Below are 27,441 nucleotides of genomic sequence, written 5' to 3' on the forward strand. Positions count from 1 at the left end.
AATCATCAGCTGTAAGACGTAATTCTAATCGCTCACATAGGTTTAGAACCCTCATTCGGTCATAGATATTGGGGGGACACTCTCAAAGTCAGTCTTGCTTGGCTCAAAGGTCGTCCATAAATTATAGTCTCACCAAACAGGTTTAACTTAATGCATGGCTTTCGTCAACCAGCTTGTCTAAGAATTCGGGTCCATATTCACTGAAGAAGATGAAGGATCCACGAACTCCTAGAAGTCGAAGTGGCATTCCATAAACGAATTGAACCGCGGTGTATCCAATGTCAGCTTTCACTACATTGCGAATACTGAGTAAAACGATTGGAAGAGCATCGATTCACTGCTAAACGTTTTCAGCTGAGAGTGAAGATTTAAGTTGTTTTCTTGTGAGAGGTAGGCGATTGTTCGTAATAGCATGATTCCTTATAGTGTGATCAGACAACGAAAGAGTCCAGATTCGAACTCGCATCAACTGTCTGCAGTGATAGTTGAGGGGTGACCGGAGTTTACCACTCACCGTTCGACAAAGACACAGGCCACTGTCTCAATAGTAATGTCCTTGATGGGTGACGCTTCTGACCACCGAATAGAACGGTCTACACAATTTAAGAGATAAGAGTATCCATTTCGTGCCCGTAGGTAACCGTTCTATTGATGAGAGAAGTCAGACTAGTAGTAAATAGATCTTTATTTTGATCGCGTGTCAGTCACAGTGGAGCCGGAGCTTACCTGTTCAAACACGCAAAGCTTTTCCATATTCAATATAAGATAATAGGAAATATGTTTATAAAAAAAATGAGGAAGTGAATGAGTTTCATTGAGTCCCATTGTTTTGACATATACTTAGTTGTTTGAGGTCGACTCTCAGTAATCAACTTAAGCTGTTACATCCATTTCAATCTGGTAAGGGTCCTGTCGAATCGAGATGAATATGGTCAAAACGACATCAGGAGTTGTGGAAGAGCTTAAGAAGCATTTGTTGTGCCTAATCACCTTATATTTCTGGCGAATTACATAAGAGCGCGCCCACTCCCTTACGTCTTTATTCATACCGGTCCGGCAAAACCGTTCTGTTATAAGCTTGATGGTTGCATGAACACCTGGATGAAGACTTTTGTGCAACGTATTGAAGGCATTGCGTCGATAATGTGTCGGCACGATTGGACGATCCACACCTGTGGGTGTGCGCGCAGTGAATATTCCTTACTTGTTCCCATATGTTGAATGCGCGGTTTAAGGGTTGTTGAGGATAATTCGTGCTAGAGATAATTGTCTTCTTTGTGAAGCTGAGCGAGTTTGAAAAAGTCGAGGCCTTGGAGACCGTTCAAGGAAGTAATATGAGACAAGGTGTCTGAAACCACATTTTTTGCCCCAGAAATATGTTGTATATCTGAAGTAAACTGAGTAATGTTGTCCGGTTTGTCGAAACTCTCGAGGTGAATACTTGTATGAAGGTGATCTAATAGGGAAAGTAAGAGGTTTGTAGTCGGTGAAAAGAGTGAACTGTCGGCATTCCATGGAGTGCCGAAAATGCCGTACAGAACAACACAAAGCCAGGGGTTCCTTACCGAAATTGTTACACCTCGATTCTATGTCCAGCAACTATCTCGAGAAGAATGCTAAAGGTTGTTAGCTGTTGTTTACCCATTGGTGTAGGACTCCTCCGATTACCGAGTCAGATCCGTCTACTGCGATACTAACGGGTGCTTTGGAGTCCTAGTGTGCCAGCAGCATTGCTTTGACGATACGTTTCCTAACTGTGGAGAATGATTTTTTGAGATGTTCAAATTGACGATTTTCTTATGTCCACAAAGTTGGCCCGTTTAAGGTATCATAAGGGATCTGCAATCCGGAATAAACCGTCAGTAGAAACTTACTAGGCTGTTGAACGTTTGTAGTCGCTTGATTGTGGTAGGTTCTGGGTAATTAGGAATGGCCGCCACTTTGCTTTCTAGAGATCGTATGCATTCAGCATCGAGAATATATTCGAGAAAATCCAGAAAGTCGGAAACGATTTGATATTTCTGTTTACAGTTATGCTGGGTTCCTCTTACGCAAATTAGCGTGCTAACAACAAGAAAGAATAGGTAATACACAAGAATTCAGTGCCTGAGAATAAAAAAGAATGCTCTCAAAAAGATAGATTTGATTGATTGAACAACTATTGGTTGAATAGCCGGGTGGTAATATTTGTTTAGGTAACGATGCACATGTATATTTATGATGAATTATAAAACCGTCAGTTACTCGATTACTTGTTGTGATTTCGACGGGCAAGGGCGCGTATCTAACCTACCTCAACGGCTATTCTTCAGTCCAAACCGTAGTTTGGATTCTACACACATGGTAATTTTGGTCGCGTTTGCTATATCTCGAGGTACTTGTCTATTACTTTTTATAGTATGGATCGATCGTGTGCCTTACGGTGACTGGGGACAATCTACAACCGGAAAAAGGAGTTACACAAACAGATAAATTAGTATTTTCGTCTACTAAGCTCCGTTTGAGTGTGACGATGAGTAGATTATGATGTTATAGTACGTTTATATCAATGATTGGCATAGGAACATCTGCAGCAACGAAGATTCAGTAGATGGGTATGAGTAAAGCTATGTCAAGGTGTACATATCGCCTACCGCAAGCGTTTCTCATTTTAGTCGGTTTGGGGCTCGGGAAAAATCCAGTGTTTTCTACAATTTCGAGATTTTCCATGCTTATTATGATATCAACATCAATCAGCGTTATCTGTCTCTCATGATTAAGAGACATCTCTTTCGTGAAGTACTCCTTCAACGAGTTTGGTATCGTCTACGGTCATGACGAGTACTATAGTAATGTATCAAGGTATGATAGAGTTCCGTAACGTCACTTCGTGTCGTTTGAGGTTTTTCTTTGGCTGAAAATACTTCAGCGTTATTTTTGGTGATTTTCAGAATTCGGTTGACAGATGCAGTCACCTCATCTACAGCGTTGCTTTGAAATGGGACAAGCAATGACTGAAACTTTTGGAGAAGCTAAGGCAAGGAAAGTTGTTTAGACAGGCTCTCTTCAAAAATCCGTTGACCAATGACCTCCCTCATTCGTAGTAACATGTCTGTTGCTGAGCCATATTGTAAAAGAGTTGAAATAACATTTATAGGTCGGTTAAATCCTAACGCTTGAAAATAACCCTTTTTGAGTATTGGTAGGTTCCAAAACATCATAAGTGAACACACTAGGTGTGATGTCCCTGTGGGCCTGTCAGGCTGTGCTCGTGGAACTCAGCTTCTGCCTAGCAGAACAAGGCTTCGATATTGTCTAGTCAAAAATGGCACTAGCTGAAATATATGGCTGGCGAAGGAGCCTGTTTAGTCACAATGAATATAAACGAGAACAAACTGGGAGTATTAAAAAACTAGAAAAATATCATAATGGGTTTTGTGGGGATTTTAGAAATTTTACTGATTGAAATCATGAGTCAGTTGAAGCTAGACCACCATGGAAAACCTGGAAGCACTGGACGGCCGTTTCGTCAGGCGGAGTTCAACCAGGTCTGTTGTGGGATAGTAACTCACTGAAGACAACGGTGTGCGGTGGCGCAACTTCGTGGATTGTTTGAAGTTAGACACTAACACCGTTGAGTGCCGGCTCAGTGGTCTAGTTGGTTAAGCGCTCGAGCGCGAGACTGATAGATCCTGGTTTCGAATCTCGCTGGGTGAGGGATCGTGGACGCGCGCTGATGGGGAGTCCCATTCTAGGACGAAACGGCCGTCCAGCGCTTCCAGGTTTTCCATGGTGGTCTAGCTTCAATTGATTCATGATTTCAACCAATAAAGAATATCACAATATGTAAAATAACAAGGTGAAAAACGATATGTAAAATTCCAAAAAGGAACAAACTCACATTTTGTGTACCAGATTACGCCTGGCTTACCACTAATGATGACACGAATATTCGGAGTTTGGCAATACGTTAATCAGTAACGCCTTTATAATCAAAGTATGCCAACCCAGTCAAATCAAAGGCGAAAAGGTCCGAAGATATATTTGATAGAATAATGTGCGTGACCGAACACCTTGAACTAAGCGAGTCCACTAAAACTGATGCTGGCTGCACCAATTGTAGAGGACTTACAGAGCTACTGATCGTGAGGATTTATTTACTGCTACAAATGCTTGCCCTATGTCAAGTCGATATAAGTCATGGGAACAAAAGCAGTTACTTTCAGTTCTAAAATAATTTTCATTCAAATAATGACTGCCAACTGAGTTCGTTCGTTTGAGGAAAATATTGCCTATCCTTCAATCGACTGAGAAAAACTAGTACCAAATGATCTGAGGTGTCTCAATGTTCAATCCCTTCGAAAATAAATGAGTAGAGCCTTCATGTATCTTACATCTTGATTTCCAGAACATCTCTTTTGAAACCACTACAAGTTCATACAAAAACTGTTGTGAAATAAGATCATGACAAAATTTTTGCATCTCATCAAGTTGTAAAAGCTGTTTGTCTTGTTAGCTTAAACAATTTAGCTCAGTATCTTCTCCTGAAGACTGAAAAGGGGTAACAATGAAATTTAGTGCATTTGAGTCAGTGAAATAACGCGAACGTTACAAGGTATTAAGTGAGCTTTTGCAGATTATGTGTTTATGTGCTTTGGGACGGCGGTGTCCCAACGGGCTTTTTCGAGGGCGGTATTTTGAGTTCGTGTTGACTCAGTTGGTTTTGGCTTTTTTCCAATTTCACCATTGACCTGGACTGCGTGCCATTGAAATCGCTTTACTGTTGAGGTAAAAGTTTGCGTCTGCTTTCATATACAAACGTATCTGTTGTTAGGTATTTAATATTCGTTTAGGTAAAATTTGTAAGCAATTTGTGATTCCGAATGTCTTTGAATCATCTTTTAAAGTTTGAAAATACTTTTTAAGGCTACTGTATTTGTTTTTCGCTGGTTCAAATTTAGCCGAAGTTTGAAATAATTACGACCATGGCATCATGTTTCTTATGGAATATTATATAACTAGTGCTATATATATATATATATATATATATATATATATATATATATATAAAGTTTCAGGTTTGTGTAGTAAGAACAGAATGCCTGCGGCCTATGTTATCTCTTTTCTAGTATGCTTTTGTGAGCGTCTGGTTTTCTCTCGAATGTGTCAATTGAAGGTGCGGACACCACTGCTTCGGGTAACAGGTCCCTCTGTACTTTTTCTAGGATATCCGAGTCACCTTTTAAATAGGGGCTTGCAGCCTGAACGCAGTTTTCAAGTTTTATTCTCACTAAGGTTGTGTATACTGTAGGGAAAATGATAGTATCTAACTTGGTGAATGTCCGTCTTGAGGCCCATAGGGTTTTAAACCCCTTAGCGACAACCTCCCGGCAGTGGATCGTGGTCTCACGATCATGACTCAATATCACCTCAAGATCCTTGTAAGACCGAATTATGGGTACAGGCACTTCCCCTATGCTGTACCTATTCACCTTCATGTCCCCAAAGTGCACATAGATACAACTGGTGGTATATTTATGTGTATATTGATACTCTAAATGTTAGGGGTAAACGGTCATCGTATTGTGGTATCAGTGGCGAAAACTCCTTAAGGCCTCAATGTTTATGTGGCCTCCACGTAGACATTTTATATTTCCACATTACCATGAAGACCCAGTTCTTCAATATCCTTCGTTAACTGTATTCCATCCATAAACCACATCGATATACATGTCGTTTAACATATGAGTGTCAGTGCGTCGACCTCCATTTTGCGTGCTTAGATGTTGACTGTTTTAGACTTGCTAGTTGTCTTCTTCCTCATATATGTATTAGTAGCTAAGAGTTATAGATACTTTAGACATTTGGCTTCTGCTGATGTTCACCAGTTTACTTAAGCGAACTTTCAGTTGTCGAGTCACAAGGCCAAATCGTGATCCACTTTCCTAAGTATTAAGAAGTTGATAGTGCTTGTAATCCTTGTACGAGTATAATGCAAAGTATACTACATAGACGATCATTTAACTGTCGAAATGCATTTACCAAGTGTCCTACAGTGTGGAACATCATTTTCATACAAGAAGCTGTGATTAGTATTTTCTAACGAAGAAGCTGTTTAAGGTGTTTATTTGTTTCTGAACCATTAGGTCAGGAAAAACAAGTTAAACTTAAGATATAATCACTTCTCCAAATCTGCTAAATGACGTTCTTCGTTAGCAGTAACGTTTCGTAGAATTACGATAGGAATACACGTTAGCACTGTACTACTTTATTCTCGTTTCAACCTGTTGACCTTCCAATTTTTGTTTGATGTCCGACCATTAACAGGTGCTTAGTGTTTGAGTTATATAGTTTAAATTTAAACCCCTGACATTTTTTCGCCGTTCCGATGAAATGCTGTCTCTGATTTAACTTAACGTGTAAGAGTCTTATCGCCAGATATCCCCCTATCTTTTTGTTTTGACTTTTTATGCCAAAGTCGTTCAGATAACGCAATGAAGAACGAAGTTTATTAAGGCCATGAAATTCGATATCCTATTACATTTTGAACAATCTAATCACCCCGTGTTCTTATTGCATCACCTAAATTTATCAAAGAGACTAAATGTTCTAAGTATTAAGTTATTGTTTTGTAGGTCGTGAAGACGTGCTATAAATTGTATTTGAACCTTAATCTCAGATCTTCAAATGGATCAAACTATGGATCATTCACTCATAGAGAGTGAGCGGGAGTATGTGGAGTTTCTGGACGAAACGGTATGTTTCGGTTTTTTGATAACTATTTGCAATTTTAGGATGAGTATAAGGATCGCATCAATTCATTAATCACTCGTGATGGCATTCGTTTGATGATCAACATTAATGATTTGCGCCGTCAGAATTCTGGAAGAGCTAAAAAGTTTGTCAAGTGACTTAAAGTTCTATTGTTTAGGCTTTTAGAAAATACCTGCTCAGAGATAGTTGCTTGTCAAAGAGCAGTTAAGAAGTGCATTCAAAACACAAACCCAGATTTTGCGAAGACAAAGCATGAGTTTTTCGTTGGTTTTGAAGGAAGGTTTGTTTTAAGTAAAACAAATCTATTGTATTTAGTTTTGGATCTCGACATGTGACACCTCGTACTCTTAATTCGAAACTATTAGGAAATATGGTTTGTTTAGAAGGCATAGTAACAAAAGGTAATATTGGGTATTCTTATCACTTATTTCGAAGCATCACTTATACATCCAAAAGTTGTATGCAGTGTACATTACTGTCCAGCTACGAAAAAAACTATTGAACGTCGGTATGCTGATTTGACAAGCTTGGAGCCATATCCATTTGTTGGAGCATATCCAACGAAAGATGATGAGGGGAATTTGTTGGAAACGGAATATGGACTATCGGTTTACAGTGATCATCAAACAATTACAATTCAAGTATATTTTCAGTTCTTATTTTACGTAGATGTTTACAGGAAATGCCAGAAACTGCTCCTGCTGGTCAATTGCCTCGTTCCATTGATGCATTGCTCGATAACGACTTGGTGGATGCTGTTCAAGTAACTATTTTACTTAGAGAAGTTGTTATAGTTTGCTTTTAGCCTGGTGATAGAGTGCAAATTGTCGGTCATTATCGTTGCTTGCCAGGAAAGAAAAACGGATTTACCACTGCGAATTTTCGTACTGTAATTATTGCGAATAATGTACAGTCACTCAGCAAAGAAACTGGTCCAAGTTTTTCAGAGAAAGATATTAGTATGATGCGATTAATTTCAAAACGTAATGTAAGTTTCTTAAATTCGTGTTATACTAATTTTTAATTTAAAAGAATAAATTATCTATCTTAAGAAATTATTATAGGCTTTGCTCAGACTTTAGCAATTTACTGTGTTAAGCGAACTTAATTGCAAGCGTTTAGCTAAGCATTACATTTCCACCAAAGACGAGCCGCTGTATAAGTATAAAAGCGGCTTTGCACCTTCGAAGTGCAAAGTACTTCTACAAGACTGGCAGGATTCTAATCCTGTACTCACCTTGGATGGTGAGCAGATGGAAGTAGTTGAGAAGTTCGTGTATCTGGGTAGCTGCATAAGTGCTGGTGGGGGTGTGAGTGATGAGATCAATGCACGAATAGTGAAAGCCAGGGCGGCTTATGCCAATCTGGGCCACCTTTGGCGCCTTCGTGATGTTAGTCTGGCTGTAAAAGGCCGGATCTACAACGCGTCGGTGAGAGCAGTTTCGCTCTATGCTTGTGAAACCTGGCCTCTCCGAGTTGAGGACGTTCGACGACTCTCTGTGTTCGATCATCGCTGTCTCCGAAGGATTGCTGACATTCAGTGGCAACACCATGTCAGTAATGCAGAGGTTCGGCATCGTGTGTTCGGGCACAGAGACGATAATGCAATTGGTGTCACCATCTTGAAACACCGACTTCGGTGGCTTGGACATGTTCCCCGAATGTCGTCCCAGAGAATTCCACGTCGTGCATTATTTGCCGACTCTGGGACTGGTTGGAAGAAGCGGAGAGGTGGTCAGTGCATGACATGGTGTCGTGGTATGAAAGAAAGTTGCAAAGGACTGGCTTCTGTTGGTCCTTCACGACTCCCTGGTTGGGGTCTGAGAGATGGTGCTACACAGTGGCTAGAGACGTTATCAGATATGGCTCAGAATAGAAGCCAGTGGCGATCCTGCTGTAACCTTCTTTTACTTTCTTCATAAAAAGTGGTTCTGTCTCCCTTACCTGAAAGATTTCTTCTGATTGTACCTTTTCGTTCCGTCGTTACTACCACACTACTTTACTCCAATCTCTTCGTCATTGTTCTCTTTTTCTTTTGCGCTCCTTAGTTTCTTTTTCTACTTCTCTTCGAATTCTCATTGTTTTGTGTGGCGCATATATATTGGCGCTCTCTTGTACCAATATTCATGTGTTCAAATAAATAAATAAAAGCATTACATCCTATCACATGTTAGTTATTATATGAAATTTAAAATGGTTGCTACCATATGGCTTGATCAACCTTTGAAATATGCGTTTTAAACAATACATCTTGACCCTGGTCAGAAGTTCGGTAGTAAGTTTTAGAAAGTAGCCGACCTCGTCTCTGAACAGTATAGGTCGTCTAGGTTGTTATATCATAGAAAATTTACAACCCCTTAAGTGACTTAGATCAGTGGTCGGAGCCCATAAACTAATGTCATATTTTAATCCAATTACACTATCCATCTTACAAGATGTAGGTGGTGGTTTGGCGTGCACTACACGATTCAGTAATCTATTGATAGACTGATGATAACCGTAAGCACTTTTCAAAGTAGGTCATGAAGAACTTAACAATTGCGTTCCACTCCTACAAAAATTGGTTAATAAAGCGGATTTCAAAGTAGTTATTAGTTTGTCCAAACCACTTCACAGCAGCATGTTTTACCTTGTTTGATTGTCAAAAATCATTTTCGTTTTCGTGGGTTCCTTCGATAGTCTTTCTTGTATTTATCAAGAACAACATATTCATTGTAAAATCATTCTTATATAATTCTACTTCACAGGATGTTATTAGTCTTTTAACTCGTTCCATTGCACCATCAATTTGTGGCCATGAGCACATCAAGGAAGCGATTCTTTTGTTACTATTGGGAGGTGTCGAACGTCAACTTACTAATGGTTCTCGTATCCGTGGTGACATAAACCTATTGTTAATGGGCGATCCTTCAGTTGCAAAGTCACAATTTCTACGTTTTGTCCTTCATATTGCACATCGTGCTATTGCTACAACTGGTCGCGGCTCATCAGGAGTTGGTCTGACTGCTGCTGTTACAACCGATATGGAGACTGGTAAGTTTAGTTTATACCCATCCTTTATAGCCTGTACAATTTATGGTTTGACACATGGCTATCAATTTATTTCTGAAAACAACTCATTTACGAGGTACATATTTTTTTACTTGGCTTCGAGGCACATTCTGTGTATGGGCTAGTGATACTACTCGGTTACCTAAACCGAAGTAGTTTTATTCGAGCCTATGACTTACTAGCTGAAATTCAAACCCCTTGACTATTGAATGACTTCTTCATCAGAGCAATCTTTCAGTAGTGCACGTTATGTATCTAAACATGTGTCATATGGTAAACATGTTTTCTCTAACCTAGGTTGGTTTTTATTCTAAAGTTCTTGTCAATTCATCTCGACTCACTCGGAGCCCTTCTAGGGTTGATCCCAATCCCAAGCTGCGATAAAGGAAGAGGGTTGGGCACAGGGTTAGCAACCCCATCCAGTAAAAAGGACCCTGCTAAAAAAGGTAACCCGTTCAAGAAGAGCAGGACCGTTGATTGTTAGACCAAAAGTCTTGCGTTTCACTTCCCAAAAAAACAGAATTATCCCCTATGCATAAAACTAAAAAAACACTTAGTTTTCCTTGGCTCATCACAAGTCTTTTTTTCAATTTATCCAGGCTACTTAAACCAGCAGCCTGAAATAATTTTCATTCGTTGATAGTGCGATGTGTCTTGTTACTCACTAAAATCATTTTTTTACTAATCCATACGCTGCAAGACAAAGACTACATTTCTTGTGTCATACCGGATAATTGTGATGTCTTCATGGAGTTAACTGATATAATCTATTATGGGATAAAGTTAGACCTAACAGTGAGGTCTTAATTTATTAGGGAGTGGATAACCTGTGAAATGTGTATTCTCCAATCATCTACGACATCTAGTCTTGTTTGTTTTCTTGTTTATATGTATAAGCATTTTATTCCTTATTAGTTGAAAGACCTATTACTCTGGTTAAATGGACTTGTCTTGATTTCACTTTATTTGGAGGCTTTTGTCAGCAATCCGGTTTCATGTTCAGCCATCACTCAGCTACATCATATCATTGCATTTCATTTATGACTCTATTCATTTTAGTATTTCGAAACTTGTTCACCATAATCACAATTTTTCAAAATTTTCGTTTATAGCATTAACACGATCATATACATTTCACGATGGTAAATCAGTTGATGAGGTTGTGAATCTTCATCGACTGAGATGGTTGGGCCACGTGTTATGTATGCCTGGACACCGATTATCACGACCCGCAATGCTGACTAGTGTTAGAGACGGTTAGAAGAAAGTTAGGGGCGGCAAAACCAAAACGTGGCATCAGTCCTTGAAGTCACTAACTTCTGGTTTGAGTCATGTTGGTAGATGCAGACTACTTGGTTGGGGTCCGCGTGACTATCGTAACCGGTGGTTGGAGACTGTGTGTGACATGACTCAGAATCAATCACAATGATGTTGGTGTATACACTCTTTGTTTTCCCCTAAACCGTGAGATTAAAATTGCTCTATATTCTTTATACGAACTAATTCTTTCTCTTTGTACCATGTCCTAATATGCAATCTTTTTAAAAAAATATATTATTACCATTGAAGTAACTGTTTTTGTGAATTTGGTGTTCATCTTATTGTGCTAATGAGGTGTGACAACTTCAGTCAGTCAGTTATAACGTATGACCAGGCACATATATGCATCGGTCCAGGTTCCCATATCATTAGCACAAGATTAACACCGGATTCTCAGTAGTTAATTCAATGGTGGTAATATATAAAAGAAAGATTGCATTGTGTTGTTACGTATGCCCAACGACGTGCGATGTTCAGTGGTATAGGAGTAGGTTGGAAGAAAGCTAGGGGCGGCCAGACCAAAACATGGCACAAATCCATGAAGTCACTGACAAGTAGACTGAGTCATGTTGGTAGGTGTAGACTACATGGTTGGGGACCGCGAGATGATAGCAACCGATGGTTAGAGACCCTGAATGACATGGCTCAAAATCGTTTGCAATGGCGCAGGTGCATACACTCTTTGTGTTCTCCCAAATTTTGATCTCCTTATTCCTCCTTGTCTCTCTTTTTTTCTCTTCCCAAGTTTATTTCACTGTATTATACTCTTTAAATAACATCTCCAAACCCTAATCTTTCCGATTACTGCTTATACTCTTATTACCTCTTCCACTAAGGGATTTGAATCGACAACTACATCGCTGTGCTAATGTGGTGTGGCAACACCCTGACTGACTGCATTGTGTGGCAGCTTTTACCGGTACGTATATGTACCTGGTCCTACGTTGTAGGTGACTGACTGATACATTGCAGACTTGGTGCCAACCACCGTAGTGTATTTTTAAAACAATTCAACTCAGCAATCAAACCTGATATGCAATACGTTTTTAGTCTCTGTCAATTTACTTACCAGGTCAGTAGAGTCCATAAAGCAGATAAAACATCTATAATCAAGCAACACATGCAATGAAAGTAAGCCTAATACAATAGAAAAATAAATTATACCAGTATATTGGTAAAAAGAGCAGAATAAGGGTTAAGGTTTCATGTGATAGTAGTTTTGTTGTAGCTTTGATTTGGATGGTAATTTTGAATGATAAACGATTGGGTTTTCTTCCTGTGAGAATTCGATAGTACGACGATTAATACACAACAAAACTCCTAGGCTAATAATCCATACGCTAATAGGAGATAGGAAAGATGGGACTTCCACGACAGCCTTATATATTGAACAGAAGTCAAATTTGAAGCACAACTACGTATACATAGTAACAAAACATGACCTTGTGACAGAGGAATTAATAAACTAAAATGATAACCAATCAGAAAGCAGCAAAGTTATGCGAAAATATAAACTAGAAAAAAACTCAATTGAGCTTATCGTTATTGGGCAGAAACTTACATGTATTAACAAACACCAGATAACTTGAGGTCTTCATGGCATATTTTAAAACAGATTTTGAAACAAACTGTTCGACCTGAAAATCGATGTGTTCACCCAATAATCTCCGACTTTCAAAAGCTATGGTCTATTTTATTTCAATTACTTGAATACACCTCATTCCCTTACACCACACCTCTCACCAGTCTCCATACTACCCATTTAATTGTTAGAGCTCCTTATGTATCGTACTGAGAGCAGTAATCTGTTCTTAAATTAATGGTTTTCTCTATAGTACTTTACTCGTTACTTTATAAATACAAGTGGATTCAATCATCTGTTTATTTACCAACAGGTGAACGTTCACTAGAGGCTGGTGCTATGGTATTAGCTGATCGAGGTATAGTTTGCATAGATGAATTTGACAAAATGTCCGATATTGATCGAACTGCTATTCACGAAGTAATGGAACAAGGCCGTGTGACTATCTCCAAAGCTGGTATCCAGGCGAAATTGAATGCTAGATGTTCAGTTTTAGCTGCAGCAAATCCTGTTTACGGTAAATATGATCAATATAAAACACCTATGGAAAATATTGGTCTCCAAGTAAGTTTTACGTCAAAACATTTTTGTACAGTTGTGTTTATCATGTAAGTTGTTTGACATTTGAAGACAACAGGTAGCCTTATACATTTGTTTTGTGCTGATTGTTAGTTGTGTTATATCTTGCTGATTGGATGCTGTATTCGTTCCTAAGCTATTCTGATAACCCGCACGCTAGAACTATACAGCAACCTGAACACCAGAAAGAAGACGCAAGGTATGAGAGAAATACTTTACTCAAAGGTTCGTTTTTGTACAGAAAACATGGGTATTTATAGAGGTTAACGTTTGTTAAATCAACATATTTCGGCCAAACCGTTAGCGACATATTATGCTACTGACCAATAGTAGCACGCCACGTTGGAATTCTCGAATGCTCCATCATGCTCTGATTAGCCAGGACTCTTCTGCTCCTTTTGGGCCTTTGGAGGCTCCGTTGAAGTTCTCCGAAAGCCGACTCAACAGGTTCTCAACAATTCATATCCATGACTGAGTTACGCATAAAATTCCCAGACTAAAATATAGGACTTGCTTGAAGATATGGTATTATCATAGGGAAAACAATAAAAAATCATTATCAGTTTACAAACCTGTGATTGTAAAGTTGTTCTCAAAGGTCAGATACACACGGTTAACAGCAATCATCAAAGGGAGTGAGTTCTTTGAATTAGTGGATAAACTTTAGATTACAATATATTTTACTATAAATCAGACAACGGACACTAGTATATTAGCACGAATATCAAGCATAAACAAATTAGGGTCCACTTTTTCGTAATTTCAGTAGGTCAATAGAAATAGACACTAATTCAAACAGTAGTGTACCTTAAAATAACTTCATGATGAAAATAAAAAGAAATATTGCTGAACTTAAAAATTTACTGACTGGGACATCAAACTAGGAATACAAATGGATGGACTGAATAGTTCGTTGAGACTGAGTAACATGGTGCATTACAGCATACGAGAATAAAAATGGTTGAAAAATTATCCAAACTACTACATATTAGTAAATAGCATAACATACAGATAAAATGAAACTAGAAAATGTAAAGCAGCTTTAACTGCATTAATGAGGTATTTGTTTTTTTCTTCATATTTCAGGACTCTCTTTTATCTCGTTTTGATTTACTGTTTATTGTACTGGATAAAGCTGATCCGGACTCTGATCGTGCAATTGCTGAACATGTTCTTAAAATTCATAGATATAGGGGACCAGGGGAACAAGAAGGTGAAGCGTTACAATTACACTGTGCTACACATTTACTTACTACAGGAGCTGATCCACTGACTATAGTGTCTCAAGATGATCATGATGATGATTTAGATGGTAATAGCTCTCGTAGACAAGAAGAAGATCAAATCTATGAACAACAAAATGAATTTCTTTTGCCATCTCGTGGTAGAAAACAGTAAGTATGTAATACTTAAGTTCTGTCATCAAGTTTATCCTTTTTAATAACAAGTTAGGGGCAGAAATGCGTAGTCATCTTGTTTAGTAACAAGAATACTTGGTTGGTAAGTAAAACTTTTTTATTTGCTTTGATTAAATTCAACTTCAGACGTATGGTTCTTTGCATTAATTAACTTAGAAAACAAGAATAATTTTTTCAGGAAAATAAAATATAAATATTTTCCAGAAAAAAAACCTTCAGTCAAACAAAATGAAGTCTTTTAGTTGTTCTGATCTTAAAACATCTTTGGTATACAAGTAACTAAGTTGAACTCAACTACTCAAATGTTACAGTTTACTCACCTGTTTAAGATTCACCTGGACTGAATAATTATGAGTCAGTTAGTTAGCCATGTGTACCGTTCAATCTGTATATCAGTTCAAGTTGGCATCACTACATTGGTTAAACAATCTAAAATAATCAAGATAATTGTCAGTAGTAGAAATAGAAACAGTATCAGTAATAGTAGAAAAAATTAGGTATGAAAAAACAACAGGTATTAGATTTCGTGACTCATATTCGAAGGACCGACAAAGAGTGAATGGATCTGTGTCATTACGTGCTTGATCTTTTTTGTTTTCATTTATACTACGACTATATCTACTATTCTGGGATTCGGCCGGATAATTCCATCTCTCTGAGGGGGGAGTATTACAACCTGAACTGATGTACATATGTACCAGGTTCTACGTTGTAGCTTATTGTTACAGGATTTGCATAAATAAAGCTTCTGTTACTAATATTCTTAATTAGCATTAACTTACATCGAACAATGGTTAGAGACTTTGACTGACATGACTTAAAATCGTTCGCAATGAAGTCGGACCATTCTTTTTACCCCTCAAAATGAGTCACAAAATCTCCTGATGCCTCTTGATTTCCCGTTTTTTCCATATCTTATTTTTTTACTTCTGCTATGAGATCTTGATAATTTTATATCGCCTTGTTAATGTAGTAATGAAAACTGGAACTGTTGCACATATATGTCAAGTTCTACGTTGTACAAAACTGAACATAATGAAGAGCAGAGTCAGCTTAAGCGCAAGCTGACAAGAAGTCTACGCAATGATCGTGAACAGTGGTGGGTAGCGAAAGCAAGGGAGATGGAAAAGGCAGCGGCAATAGGTAATAGGAGACAATTGTTCAAACTTGTTAAGGAAACCGACTGTTAGCGAAACACTCTCAGAGAAAGATGGACATATTATACATTCTCAATCCAGGAGATTGGATCGATGGGCAGAACACTTCAGGGATCAGTTCAACTGGCCTTCAGCCACACTTCGGTTTCCCACGATCTCCAGTCAACCTGAATGGCAAGTTAATATAGGTCCTCCATCTCTTTACGAAGTTGAAAAAGCCATAGGAAATCTGAAGCGAGGGAGAGCAGCAGGCCCTGACAGGTTTACTCCTGAGATTTTTAAGGATGGTGGTTCAGTATTTGCAGTGAGATTAACTGAGGTCTTAGGTAGAATCTGGAAACTGGACGTAATCCCATCTGACTGGTCTCAATCACTGATTGTGCCAGTCTATAAGAAAGGACAAAAGTCCTCTTGTGACAATCACAGAGGAATCAGTTTGACTAATATAGTGTCTAAAATATTAGCTTCAATAATACTTCGACGCCTAACCAAAGCTCGTGAAGAGCAGACTAGAGAAAATCAGGCTGGTTTTCGACCTGGACGTGGTTGTATAGATCAGATATTCACACTACGTCAGGTTCTAGAACACAGACACACGTTCAGACGCAACACAATGGTAGTATTTCTCGACCTTAAGGCGGCATTCCACTCTGTTGATCGTAAGGTTTTATGGCAGTGTTTGTCACTGAAAGGAGTACCAAATAAGTACATTAACCTTATAAAGACTCTCTACTCGAACACAACTGGTAGAGTGAGAGCTTATGGCGAACTGTCATCAGAATTGATTACCTCAAGTGGTGTTCATCAGGGCTGTCCACTCTCTCCATTCTTGTTTAACTTTGTCGTCGACGTACTTTTAGAGATAACACTCTCCTCATCTAAATTTCCAGGGGTTGAACTTTTACCGGGAGGTTCACTTGTTGACTTAGAATATGCAGATGACATAGTTTTATTTGGTGAAGACGCTGACAAAATGCAGAGTCCTCTGACCACTCTAAGCAACAATGCAAGCATGTTCGGGATGCGATTCTCTCCCTCGAAATGCAAAATGTTGCTTCAGGATTGGGTTACATCGACACCCGAACTAGTGATAGGGAGTGAAGTAGTTGAGTGTGTCGACCGCTTCACTTATCTTGGAAGTCTCATCAGCCCTTGTGGTTTAGTGTGTGACGAAATCTCAGCGCGGATACAGAAGGCTCGACTAGCTTTTGCTAACTTGCATCATTTATGGCGTAGGCGAGATATCCGTCTATCAACCAAAGGACGTGTTTACTGCGCAGCAGTTCGTTCCGTCCTACTTTATGGCTATGAAACATGACCGGTAAGAGTAGAGGATATTCGTAGGTTACTAGTATTCGATCATAGGTGTTTTCGAAACATTGCTCGCATATCCTGGGACCATCGAGTAAGTAATGCAGTTGTTAGGAAACGGGTACTAGGTAAGGATGGCAAATCAATTGATGAATTGGTGAAACTTCATCAGTTGAGATGGCTGGAACACGTGTTACGTATGCCCAACGACCGACTTCCTCGACGTGCTATGTTCAGTGGTATAGGAGTAGGTTGGAAGAAAGCTAGGGGCGGCCAGACCAAAACATGGCACAAATCCATGAAGTCACTGACAAGTAGACTGAGTCATGTTGGTAGGTGTAGACTACATGGTTGGGGACCGCGAGATGATAGCAACCGATGGTTAGAGACCCTGAATGACATGGCTCAAAATCGTTTGCAATGGCGCAGGTGCATACACTCTTTGTGTTCTCCCAAATTTTGATCTCCTTATTCCTCCTTGTCTCTCTTTTTTTCTCTTCCCAAGTTTATTTCACTGTATTATACTCTTTAAATAACATCTCCAAACCCTAATCTTTCCGATTACTGCTTATACTCTTATTACCTCTTCCACTAAGGGATTTGAATCGACAACTACATCGCTGTGCTAATGTGGTGTGGCAACTCGAACTGATGTACGTACGTACGAAGTTCTACGTTGTTACTGACTGACTGTATTTAACAATATTTTATTACGTAATCAATCGATCCATTAACTCTACAATCTCCTACTCATGTAGCTCCACCAACTACTCTAAACGAAAAAACTTGTTAAGGAAATGTATTAGATTAGACTAAAGATTCACATATAACCTGATTCAGTTCAGTGATTTGTAATTAAATAATTTGTATTGAATACAAAATTATAGTGAAAGGATCATTACAGAGAAGATGTGTCAAGAATTTAATAACTGTTTACAACTGACGTGCACTTAAAGTTAATAAATAAATACACGATAATTTATTGTAATTGACTAAACAAAAATCGCTTAAAATAGAAGTTAAAATTGATATTCTTTTGCGTACGTTGTATTTCATAAGTGCTGGTGGGGGTGTGGGTGATGAGATCAATGCACGTATAGTGAAAGCCAGAGCGGCTTATGCCAATCTGGACCACCTTTGGCGCCTTCGTGATGTTAGTCTGGCTGTAAAAGGTCGGATCTACAACGCGTCTGTGAGAGCAGTTTTGCTTTATGCTTGTGAAACCTGGCCTCTCCGAGTTGAAGATGTTAGACTCTCTCATGCACTCCCATGGTAGCCGGTGACCAACAGTTGGTTCATACGCCATTTGTTCCTTCAGGATCCTGGAGCCCATGTGCACCATTGGTTTGGAATGAGGGTTTTCTAACTCCCCTCAGTGGACTCAGTGTTCACCGATTCGGTTAAAGCACCGGACATTGGCTTTTCGTCCTCTCAATTTGGTAAACAACAGTAATGCCATGAGAAGGCAGTGAGTAGAACTTTCCTGGCAGAAGCTATATACGCGTGGCCGTGTGAGAGCATTTCACGAGGGAGAGCTGACTTTCTCCACTCGGCCGTACCAGGGCATTTGAGGGCACCGATCTGAAAGCTCTGATTTCGATCCTTGATGGAGCCATGATTTCTCACAGCGGAAGAATTCCACTATAGGTTAAAACAACTGTCCAGTGCTTCTTAGTTCTCAGTGGTACTCCGTCTGATATCAGTGACGAATACAACCTACAAAGAACTAAGTAACTGAAGATCAAATCCGACTACATACACTTTTTTCCTAATCCCATCTTTAAGATATGGCTTTCTATTATAACGATTTAGTAGAAAGCGTTGATTTTCCTGTTATAACGTTGAGATCGACAAATCTGTTTCAATAATCCTGATATTCTATAATGAACCGGATATAGACCGGAGCAAAAGTTTGATTGCCACGATGGTGGTACAAAGGCAGAAGTATAAATTTTACAATATGTGTAGTTACTTACGTATGACATATTAATCATACCTGTCTGCACTCCTTAGTTAGTCACAGATCATTCTTGCCGGATGTATCATGTTGTTTATCAAGTACATGTTTATGTACCCGGACTTAAATCGCACGTTAGTTATGTATCTGTGGAGGCTAGTGATAAGTGTCCGGTTTGGCTAAACCGAGAATGATAAGGCAAGAATCTCAACCTTCCATCTGTCATTTGAAAGCTAAATAGTTTAACTATTGAAGGATTTCTTCGTTGTTGTTTAGTCAGTTTTAAATGTTTATTGTTAAGACGAAGTTTTACATGCAATTGTGATCTAAATAACGTTAAATAAAAAATAAAAATGATAAGTGAGAAATCCTTTGATGAAGCGAGATCCACGTTGCACTAGATAGGCCCCCAAATGCCCTGGTACGGCCGAGAGTGGGGTGGACCCGCCCTCCCTCTCTAAATGCTCTCACACGGCCACGCGTATACAGCCTCTGCCAGGGAAGTCCTACTCACTGCCTTCTCGTGGCGGGGGTGTTTACAAAAATGAGAGGACGAAAAGCGAATGTCCGGCGCTTTAACCGGATTCCAAACCAATGGTGCACATGGGCTCCAGTATCCTGCGGGAACAAATGGCGTATGAACCAATTGTTGGTCACCGGCTTCCATGGGACTGCATCTCCTGACGATGCTCCACTGCCTTGTGGATCAGACCTTCAGGTCGAAGGCTCGGGGAGTGGCCCCCTAAGAAAACCACCTGCTTCGGTTTGGGTACCCGGGCAGTATCACATCCCTCACACATATCGAATGAGATTTGTGTGGCGCCTATGTATTTGGTGCCTCTTTGTACCAATATCTGTTGAAATAAAAAAAGATAGGTCAGACAGACCAATACGCAATAACATTTCAATGTTGGCCAACACAAAAGAGATAAGAAAACGAGCGAGAAGACGGAAACTTTAAGAGAATTTCTACGTCTTAAGAACAGACAATTGTATGAGTAAATACCACAGTATATACTATAGCGTTGTGCAATACAAATTAGCTAATAATAAATGTGTGAACTATATGTTCATAGTGGTAATAACAACACTGGTTTACAGTCAGCCGTAATATATATTCACTTAGTTTTTAGACATATTAGTTATTTTCACAATCATTCTGTTATTATACGTGAAAAAATAATGTGCTATTGCCTTTAAAGCTCTTTATTTTGGTGGGGTTTCGTTCCCTGAGCTAGATGGTTTAGTCGTTTTTTTCAGTCGAATGTGTGTTCACAATTGTCCATATGCGTTGGTATAAGCAAAGATGTATCATGGCGTTTGGTCGCTAGTTGGTGTTAGTATAGGTGAATATGTAGGAAGCGTCCATTCTAACGTAGTTTTTCTATCAGTTGAAGCAGTTTGTAGATGTTTTTCGGTTTTTCTTTTGTTATTTCATTATTTCTTTAACATAAGACTGATTTCGCTGTTTTATGTTCTACACCTATTCCAAACAGCTTTAGTAATCTCGTTGTAATTTCCAATATGTCTTTTATATATCATAGGATAATCCATTTGTTAGGTTCTATATTTCATTTCATTTTTGCTGATGAGTTGAATTGATGTATTTTGAGTAAGCTGCATGAATAGCCTTTTTTTCTTGTGTACCAAAAGTAGAACAGTTTATTTCATTCATAAAATTGAATGTCTACGAAATGTATGTTCTATTATATGGCAGGTGACAAATTTGAAGGAAGAAAATAACTCAATATAATAAATTATCAGAAATTGTTAATGTGTCTGTGTTGTTCGAATTAATTAGGTAAAGGGTTTATAGAATCGATGTATATTTCAATAATAAAAATAAAACAACTAATTCTAAGTCAGTAATGCTAAAATATTGTAAACTATGTTTTCAACTAAATTGCTCCCTAACATGTGGTACTAGACATGTGCATATCAACTTTCTAAACAGCATGATTAATGAAATGAAATTAACTCATTCACCAGATACTCGATTATACACCACACTCTAAGTGTAAGGGTTGATGGTGCTACCTGGTTACACGACCCCAAGTGGATAGAGATGAGTTTTAACTTGTGACGCAAGGCCTGAAATTCGAACTCCTTAACCATTAAGCCACTGTCCTACTTCTAAACAGCAGTGTAGCACATTGCCTTAAATTATTATTATTATTGCATTCCAAGTATCAGAAAAGTTATGTTTATCGATTATTTATATGTAAAGCTATACCATGTAACTAATATCTTTATCTTTTACATTTCTTTTTTTCACAAACTAGAGATCAATTAACTATTAAATTTCTACAAAAGTACATTCACGTTGCTCGACAATTAAAACCACAATTAACCAAAGAGGCAGCATCAATTTTAGCTGAAAAATACTGTGATCTACGTGCACAAGAAGCATCTGAAACTATGGGTCGACCTAATCGCGGTGAACAAAATCGTATGCGTCGTACTCAACCAATTACAGCGCGTAGTTTAGAAACTTTAATACGTTTATCTACTGCACATGCTAAAGCACGTATGTCTAAAACAGTTACTAAGAAAGACGCTGAAGCTGCTGTTCAACTAATATCATTTGTCTTGTTCAAAGTAAGAACACCTTTGTCTTATGTGTTTGCAGCAGGATTTTTTAAAATTGCTGTATAAGGTTTATGGAGATTAAGTTCACTTGGTACTGTTTACTTGGATCTCCTCATTGATGTCTAGGACTGCAATTGATCAGTCTCTTATTGGTAAATGTGTATACTGTGCGTATTGCCTCGATATCGCCTTAATTCACAAGCATTATAAGCAAAGACGGATAGTGGCTAGCAGTGGAATCCAGGACACGCGTTTCGTCCCATTTGGGACTCGCCATTCGGATGTACTTACATCTCAGAGTTGATGTGTACTCTGGAACTCGAACTCAGTACCGTTCGCTTCAAACACCATCGCGTTATCCACTTAGCTAGTGAGTCCCGATAGCCACTTTTTAGTCACTATCCATCTTGGCTTATAATGCTTGTGAATTAAGGCAATATTGAGGCAATACATACAGTATACACATATGCCAATAGGAGACTGATCAATTGCAGTCCAAGACATCAATGAGGAGATTCAAGTAAACAATACCAAGTGAATTTAAACTTCACCCCCTTGCACAAACAAGTGACCATCAAGACTCAGTAGCTAAGTGGACAACGCGATGGTATTTGAACTGAACGTTACTGAGTTCGAGTCTTGGAGTGGACATAAACTCTAAGATGCAGGTACATCCGGCTGACGAGCTCGAAATAGGACGAAATTCGCGTCCTGGATTCCTCTGCTAGCCACTATCCATCTTTGTTTATAGAGATTTTTAATTGCATAGTTTACATCATAAACTAATCCTAACAAGATAACCACTAAAGATGAAGTGTTGAATAGGTTTTTCGCCTGCCACGAGAATTCAAGTGTTATAGTAGGACGTATATTGAGGAAGTTGAAACCTTCGGAGCTATTTTTCGGATTAATATTTATATTTTTATTGTAAAATTAGCAAATGGTTGCACTTCTATATTACCTATTGACTGTCCTTATGCGTTTTACTATTACCTAATTATTGCTAATTAATATACTGTTATCTCCTCCCTCTACCACTTATAGTATGGTTGTGCTTAACGTCTGATTTCTTATTTGGTGTGCTGTGTGGTCTGACATTTTCAGTATATTATTGTATGAGTTTTGAGTCATGATCGAGTTGGGTACAATGTGAGCTAATCTCTTTCCCATCATCGTATTTCGATTGGCTACTGGGTTAGGAAGGAATGTGTTTTAGTCGTAAGATTGTCTTAATATTGTTACCCTTCTATGTTTTATTTAAATTCATATGGCGGTCCATAATAAATAAAGAAGTTATATAACTTTTTCAGTTTCCCGCTTGAAATGAGTATGTAAATCGGTAAAGCTATAACTGAATTAGTTTCAGATGAATGGGGAATTGAACCTTCCAAAGTCTAGTTGTTTTTATACGTAGGGATGGTAGTGTATCCAGATGTTCGTAACTTGAATGATAGCTGTAAATGTGAAATTTCACTGAAAAAGTAGAAATGACTTGTCGTTTGATCCATGGGCAATATTTTGTGGTTGACTATAGATGTAGTGTCGGTGGGAATTCCACACTTTGTTATAAAATACTAATTCAGATCATTGAAATATATTATTCTGTTGAGATTTTAAGTGTTCATGTTTGTTATATATATAGCAGATTGATATGTACCCACATTCTTATTTCCAGTATCTATTGTGCTGATGTTAGTCATGTTAAATTAGTTATAATAATATTACATGTCGTTTAATAAAACTTTTCACAATTTTATTATGGACAAGTGTAGTAAATACCATTTATTTAAACTTCAAAGACTAAGACGTTTGTTCGCGTGATAATTTTAAATAGTACCGGAAACCCTTGAGAATTCCTCGGAAAACTCTTCATCAGCTGTAAAAATGCTGAAAACGCATTGTCCAATTAGCATTCAACCGAAACTTCCCGAAAATTTTTGGAAATGCAATGAATTGTGTCGCATCGCGATTAAATAATTACCTATGTTGTTACTAACTCTAGTATATCTCCAAATACTTCCAGAATGTTAAGATCTCCTACAAACTTACAAATACCTTTTTCAAACACAAATTAATCTTGAAAGTCAAGTTTCTTCTCATACCTCCTACATTCTCTCTTCCATTCAGAGTTCTTGTGTAGAAGAATTCTCGGAAACTAGAACTTCATTAGGAAGTCACTCCCGAGCGATTAAGTGCCGGTTGTACCATATAATTTATCCTGAAGAAAATTTTTAAAGTTCTAGGGAATAAATAATCTTATTCTATGATAATTTCCTTACTAAAATTTTTTTCTATTAGGAAGTTCTAGAGAAAACTAGACGAAAACGTGATCGCAACTTAGATGATGATGATGATAAAGACTCGGATGAAGGCGAAAATGCAGACGGCACTGAACGCAATCACTCACAACAACCTGCTAAACGAAGGTATCTTCTTATTTTTACCTTCATATAAGTAACTAGATTCTCGGCTAAATAAGTTTTATTCATTCTTCCCTTCATTTTATGCTGCAAACATTTAAATTAAGTTCATATGACTGAGCTAAGGAATTATCCTAAAAAATAATTTTATTCATGACGAGTATATTGGACACAGACAAGAATTAGCCCTTTGGTAAAGAAAAACAGTACTCAAAAATCTAGGGAGAAAATAGGGAATGAATACAACTGTATCACTGAAATTGGTTTCTCATTGTGTTACAAAATTTCCCCAACGATTGGTTACGAGTTGTGTTGGGGTCACAACCAGAAATGTCTCACTTTCCAACATGATTTATGGATTGATGTCTGATCTCCCTATATCCAACTTTATGTCTTTATCGATCAACTCAGATGTCAACCAGTATTTATAGGTTAGGCGTTTATAACGCAAATTTTAGTTTCTTAAGCCTTACCAGCTGAGAGGAAATTTTCATCATCATTGTGTACATCACAAAATAAGGTTCACAATCGGAAAATTTGCTCAGTCAAAAATGAAAGAACCTAGTCCTTGTTGTCAAGGTAGTTAGTTTTTTCTTTCTATTTTCACTTGAATAGTCCAAGTTAAGTAAAGTACACCATAATTGTGTAGATAGTGTTTGTGTTTTTAATTGCTAAAGTTCGATCCATTTATGGTTTTTTCGATAGTTACATTGTTAAACAATAATAGATGGTTATATAGTTTGAACTGTGAACATGTTACCAAGAAAGAAAATAGCTTAGTGCTATGCAACAATTTGGTTAAGTTGTTCTACAGTATAATCCACCTTAGATTAAAGATCCAGGAGTTATGCTTAATCGCTATCAGAAACTTGGACATTCAGCTCACTTATCTGGGGTGATCAAACTATATTATCACGAAAAATATCTGCAGTAAATTTTTTTTATTTCGTATCAAGCTTTATACTGTTCTTATCTCAGTATTATTCAGATTTTAACAATATATTATTATCAATTTCTCTCTAATTCAAGACCTGTTGCCACAGGAACTGATTCCGCTCCGGATCCAAATGATCCTTATGCATTTACCGAAGATCCAACTGTAACTAGGACTGAACCACTTGCGGAAACTGTCCCTATTTCTTCTGCTTTACACCAAGAACGAACATCTCAACTTTCAACAATGATTAGTCGCATTTTTCAAGAACGTCGTGTTGAACAATTAACAGTGACTGAGGTTAGTCACATTATCTACGTGTTTCTGAATATGTAACACATTATAAAAAAAATTTATGGTGGTCTATTATGATTTTTTTAAAGATTGATGATTGTTCAAAATTTTGTTAAATAATTTGTTCAATACACATTTATTACCAATATCCCTTGTCAATAAGCCGTATCCGAAATTTTGCGTCTAAACTTATACTCCTGATGAGATTCGAAGCCGGATCATCCAGTGTTGTATGAGTTGAGAAACAATAATACACAAAGTGAGAATAAAAGAGATTGGATAAGTGAAGTAGTATATAAAAAAATTTGAGATTTTTTATCAAATGATTGTGAATGTGATTTGTCTGAATGCTACTTAAAGCAGGAATAATTTCTCTAATAGTAGTCGTTATTTGATCTGTGTTTGGGCTGTGATACTGCTCGGGTGCCCAAATAAAAGGAGGTGGTTTTCTTAGGAGGCCACTCCCTGAGCCTTTGACCTAAAGGTCTGATCCACAAGACAACGGTGCAACGTCAGGAGATGCAGTCCCATGGTGGCCGGTGACCAACGATTGGTTCATACGCCATTTGTTCCCATAGGATCCTGGAATCCATGTGTGCCATTGGTTTGGAAACAGGGTTTTCGAAACTGCCCTAGGTGTGGATCTTCCATATCCACTAACCCGGTTAAAGCGCCGGACTTGTGTGGTGCATATGTATTTGGTATCCCTTTGTACCACTATTTATGTGTTTAAATAAATAAGTATCCAGTGTTACCGACTGAAACTTTATCATTTAGTTGTTCAAATCGTGAATCACGCATTAAACAGATATTTTTCCATACATTAGTCAATGAGTAGCAATCAATGGTGATGTCATGTTTTTTAAATTCATACTCTTGATTAAATTCTATTGATAAATATGCAACATGGTCACCAGTCCTTTTTTATAAACCCAATTTATGTCTGTTTATTTTCTCTTTTCATAGATAACTAATGTTGTTCAATCACGAGGTGGTGGATTTAGCCAATCTGATGTTCGTATCACTTTAGAATCCATGCATAAAGATAATCGTATTATGCTTGCCGGCGACGATGTTTGGCTTATATAGTCTTTTTTTGCTTCAAATAAAACCATATTTCTCACTAGCATTTTCACACACACTCCCTCTTCAGATAATGATTATTGGTGTTATTTCCTGAGTATCGTCTGCTCATTTTCATTATTCGTACAGATTTCTTATATTGAATACGTTTCTATCATTACTATTACACTGATTGTTATTATTTTTATATTGGAAATCTATAAATACATGTTCTAAGTGTGTGTGTGCTGATACTTTTCATGTCAGCTGAAAGAAGTGATGTTATTTAGCACAGGACCATGAAAGCTTTCTGTTAGTAAATCTATTTAAATAATCTATAGCGTTCAACACATGAACTTAGCTCTTTTAAACTCCTTGTTGGATAATTGAAATAATGATCGTATTCCCTAAGTCAGCCGGTCATATACAAAGTAGAACTTTGAACGTGTACATCAGTTCAATTCGTTACCTCAAATCAACAAAGTGGAATGGAGTCAGCAAGACAAATGTCAGAATATTAGAAGTAGTAACAGTATGAATGGTAGTAGAAAATATTAGGCACAAACAGTATGATTCAAGAAGAATAGATTCATTGAATAAAAAGTTTGAAATAATTTAAAAACTTAAAATTTATGAGAAGACGAAAAGTAAGTAGATCCATGTCCAAGCCAATTCGTGACAATTTTTTCATGTTGACTTAATGGTTTACTTTCAACTAATAATAGACTATGGGTTCGAACACCATTCTACTTAATTTGAATTGAGTAGTTGGGTAGTAATGTAATGAACAAGAACTCAGGCGGAAATATATATTCTATTGTCTAATAAAAAATTACAGAATATCTTGATAAAATATAGGAACCATACATTGAATACTTGATTTGCGAATTTCCATTATTTGTCCTTCACATTTTATGTAACTTTCAATTCACTATTCCTTTTTATTCTCTTCAATTCGATCTTAGCATTCTGCTACCATGTTTTCAGCTTCCGATTAGTATTACTTTGTACTTA

At 37.8% G+C, this 27,441-nt stretch overlaps 1 protein-coding gene across 2 annotated transcripts; it reads left to right on the top strand.

Annotated features, from left to right (window-relative positions):
- Nucleotides 1-4,628: 4,628 nt before the first annotated feature.
- Nucleotides 4,629-26,671, top strand: MCM3_1 (MCM DNA helicase complex subunit). Of its 2 annotated transcripts, XM_051215211.1 has the most exons (15): nucleotides 4,629-4,767; nucleotides 6,615-6,735; nucleotides 6,774-6,877; nucleotides 6,911-7,033; nucleotides 7,069-7,154; nucleotides 7,189-7,394; nucleotides 7,433-7,516; nucleotides 7,559-7,741; nucleotides 9,501-9,786; nucleotides 13,020-13,270; nucleotides 14,372-14,679; nucleotides 21,411-21,726; nucleotides 24,016-24,143; nucleotides 25,167-25,371; nucleotides 26,332-26,671. In XM_051215211.1, the coding sequence occupies exons 2-15, from the start codon at nucleotides 6,667-6,669 to the stop codon at nucleotides 26,452-26,454; spliced, it is 2,472 nt and encodes an 823-aa protein (XP_051068404.1). In that variant the 5' UTR covers nucleotides 4,629-4,767; nucleotides 6,615-6,666; the 3' UTR covers nucleotides 26,455-26,671. The 2 variants fall into 2 exon arrangements, with proteins under 2 accessions (XP_051068404.1, XP_051068405.1); XM_051215212.1 differs by having other exon boundaries at nucleotides 4,668-4,767; nucleotides 6,774-7,033; nucleotides 7,069-7,394.
- The last annotated feature ends 770 nt before the right edge of the window (nucleotides 26,672-27,441 follow it).

The sequence above is a fragment of the Schistosoma haematobium genome, chromosome 2, assembly GCF_000699445.3.
Source record: "Schistosoma haematobium chromosome 2, whole genome shotgun sequence".
NCBI classification, from domain to species: domain Eukaryota; kingdom Metazoa; phylum Platyhelminthes; class Trematoda; order Strigeidida; family Schistosomatidae; genus Schistosoma; species Schistosoma haematobium.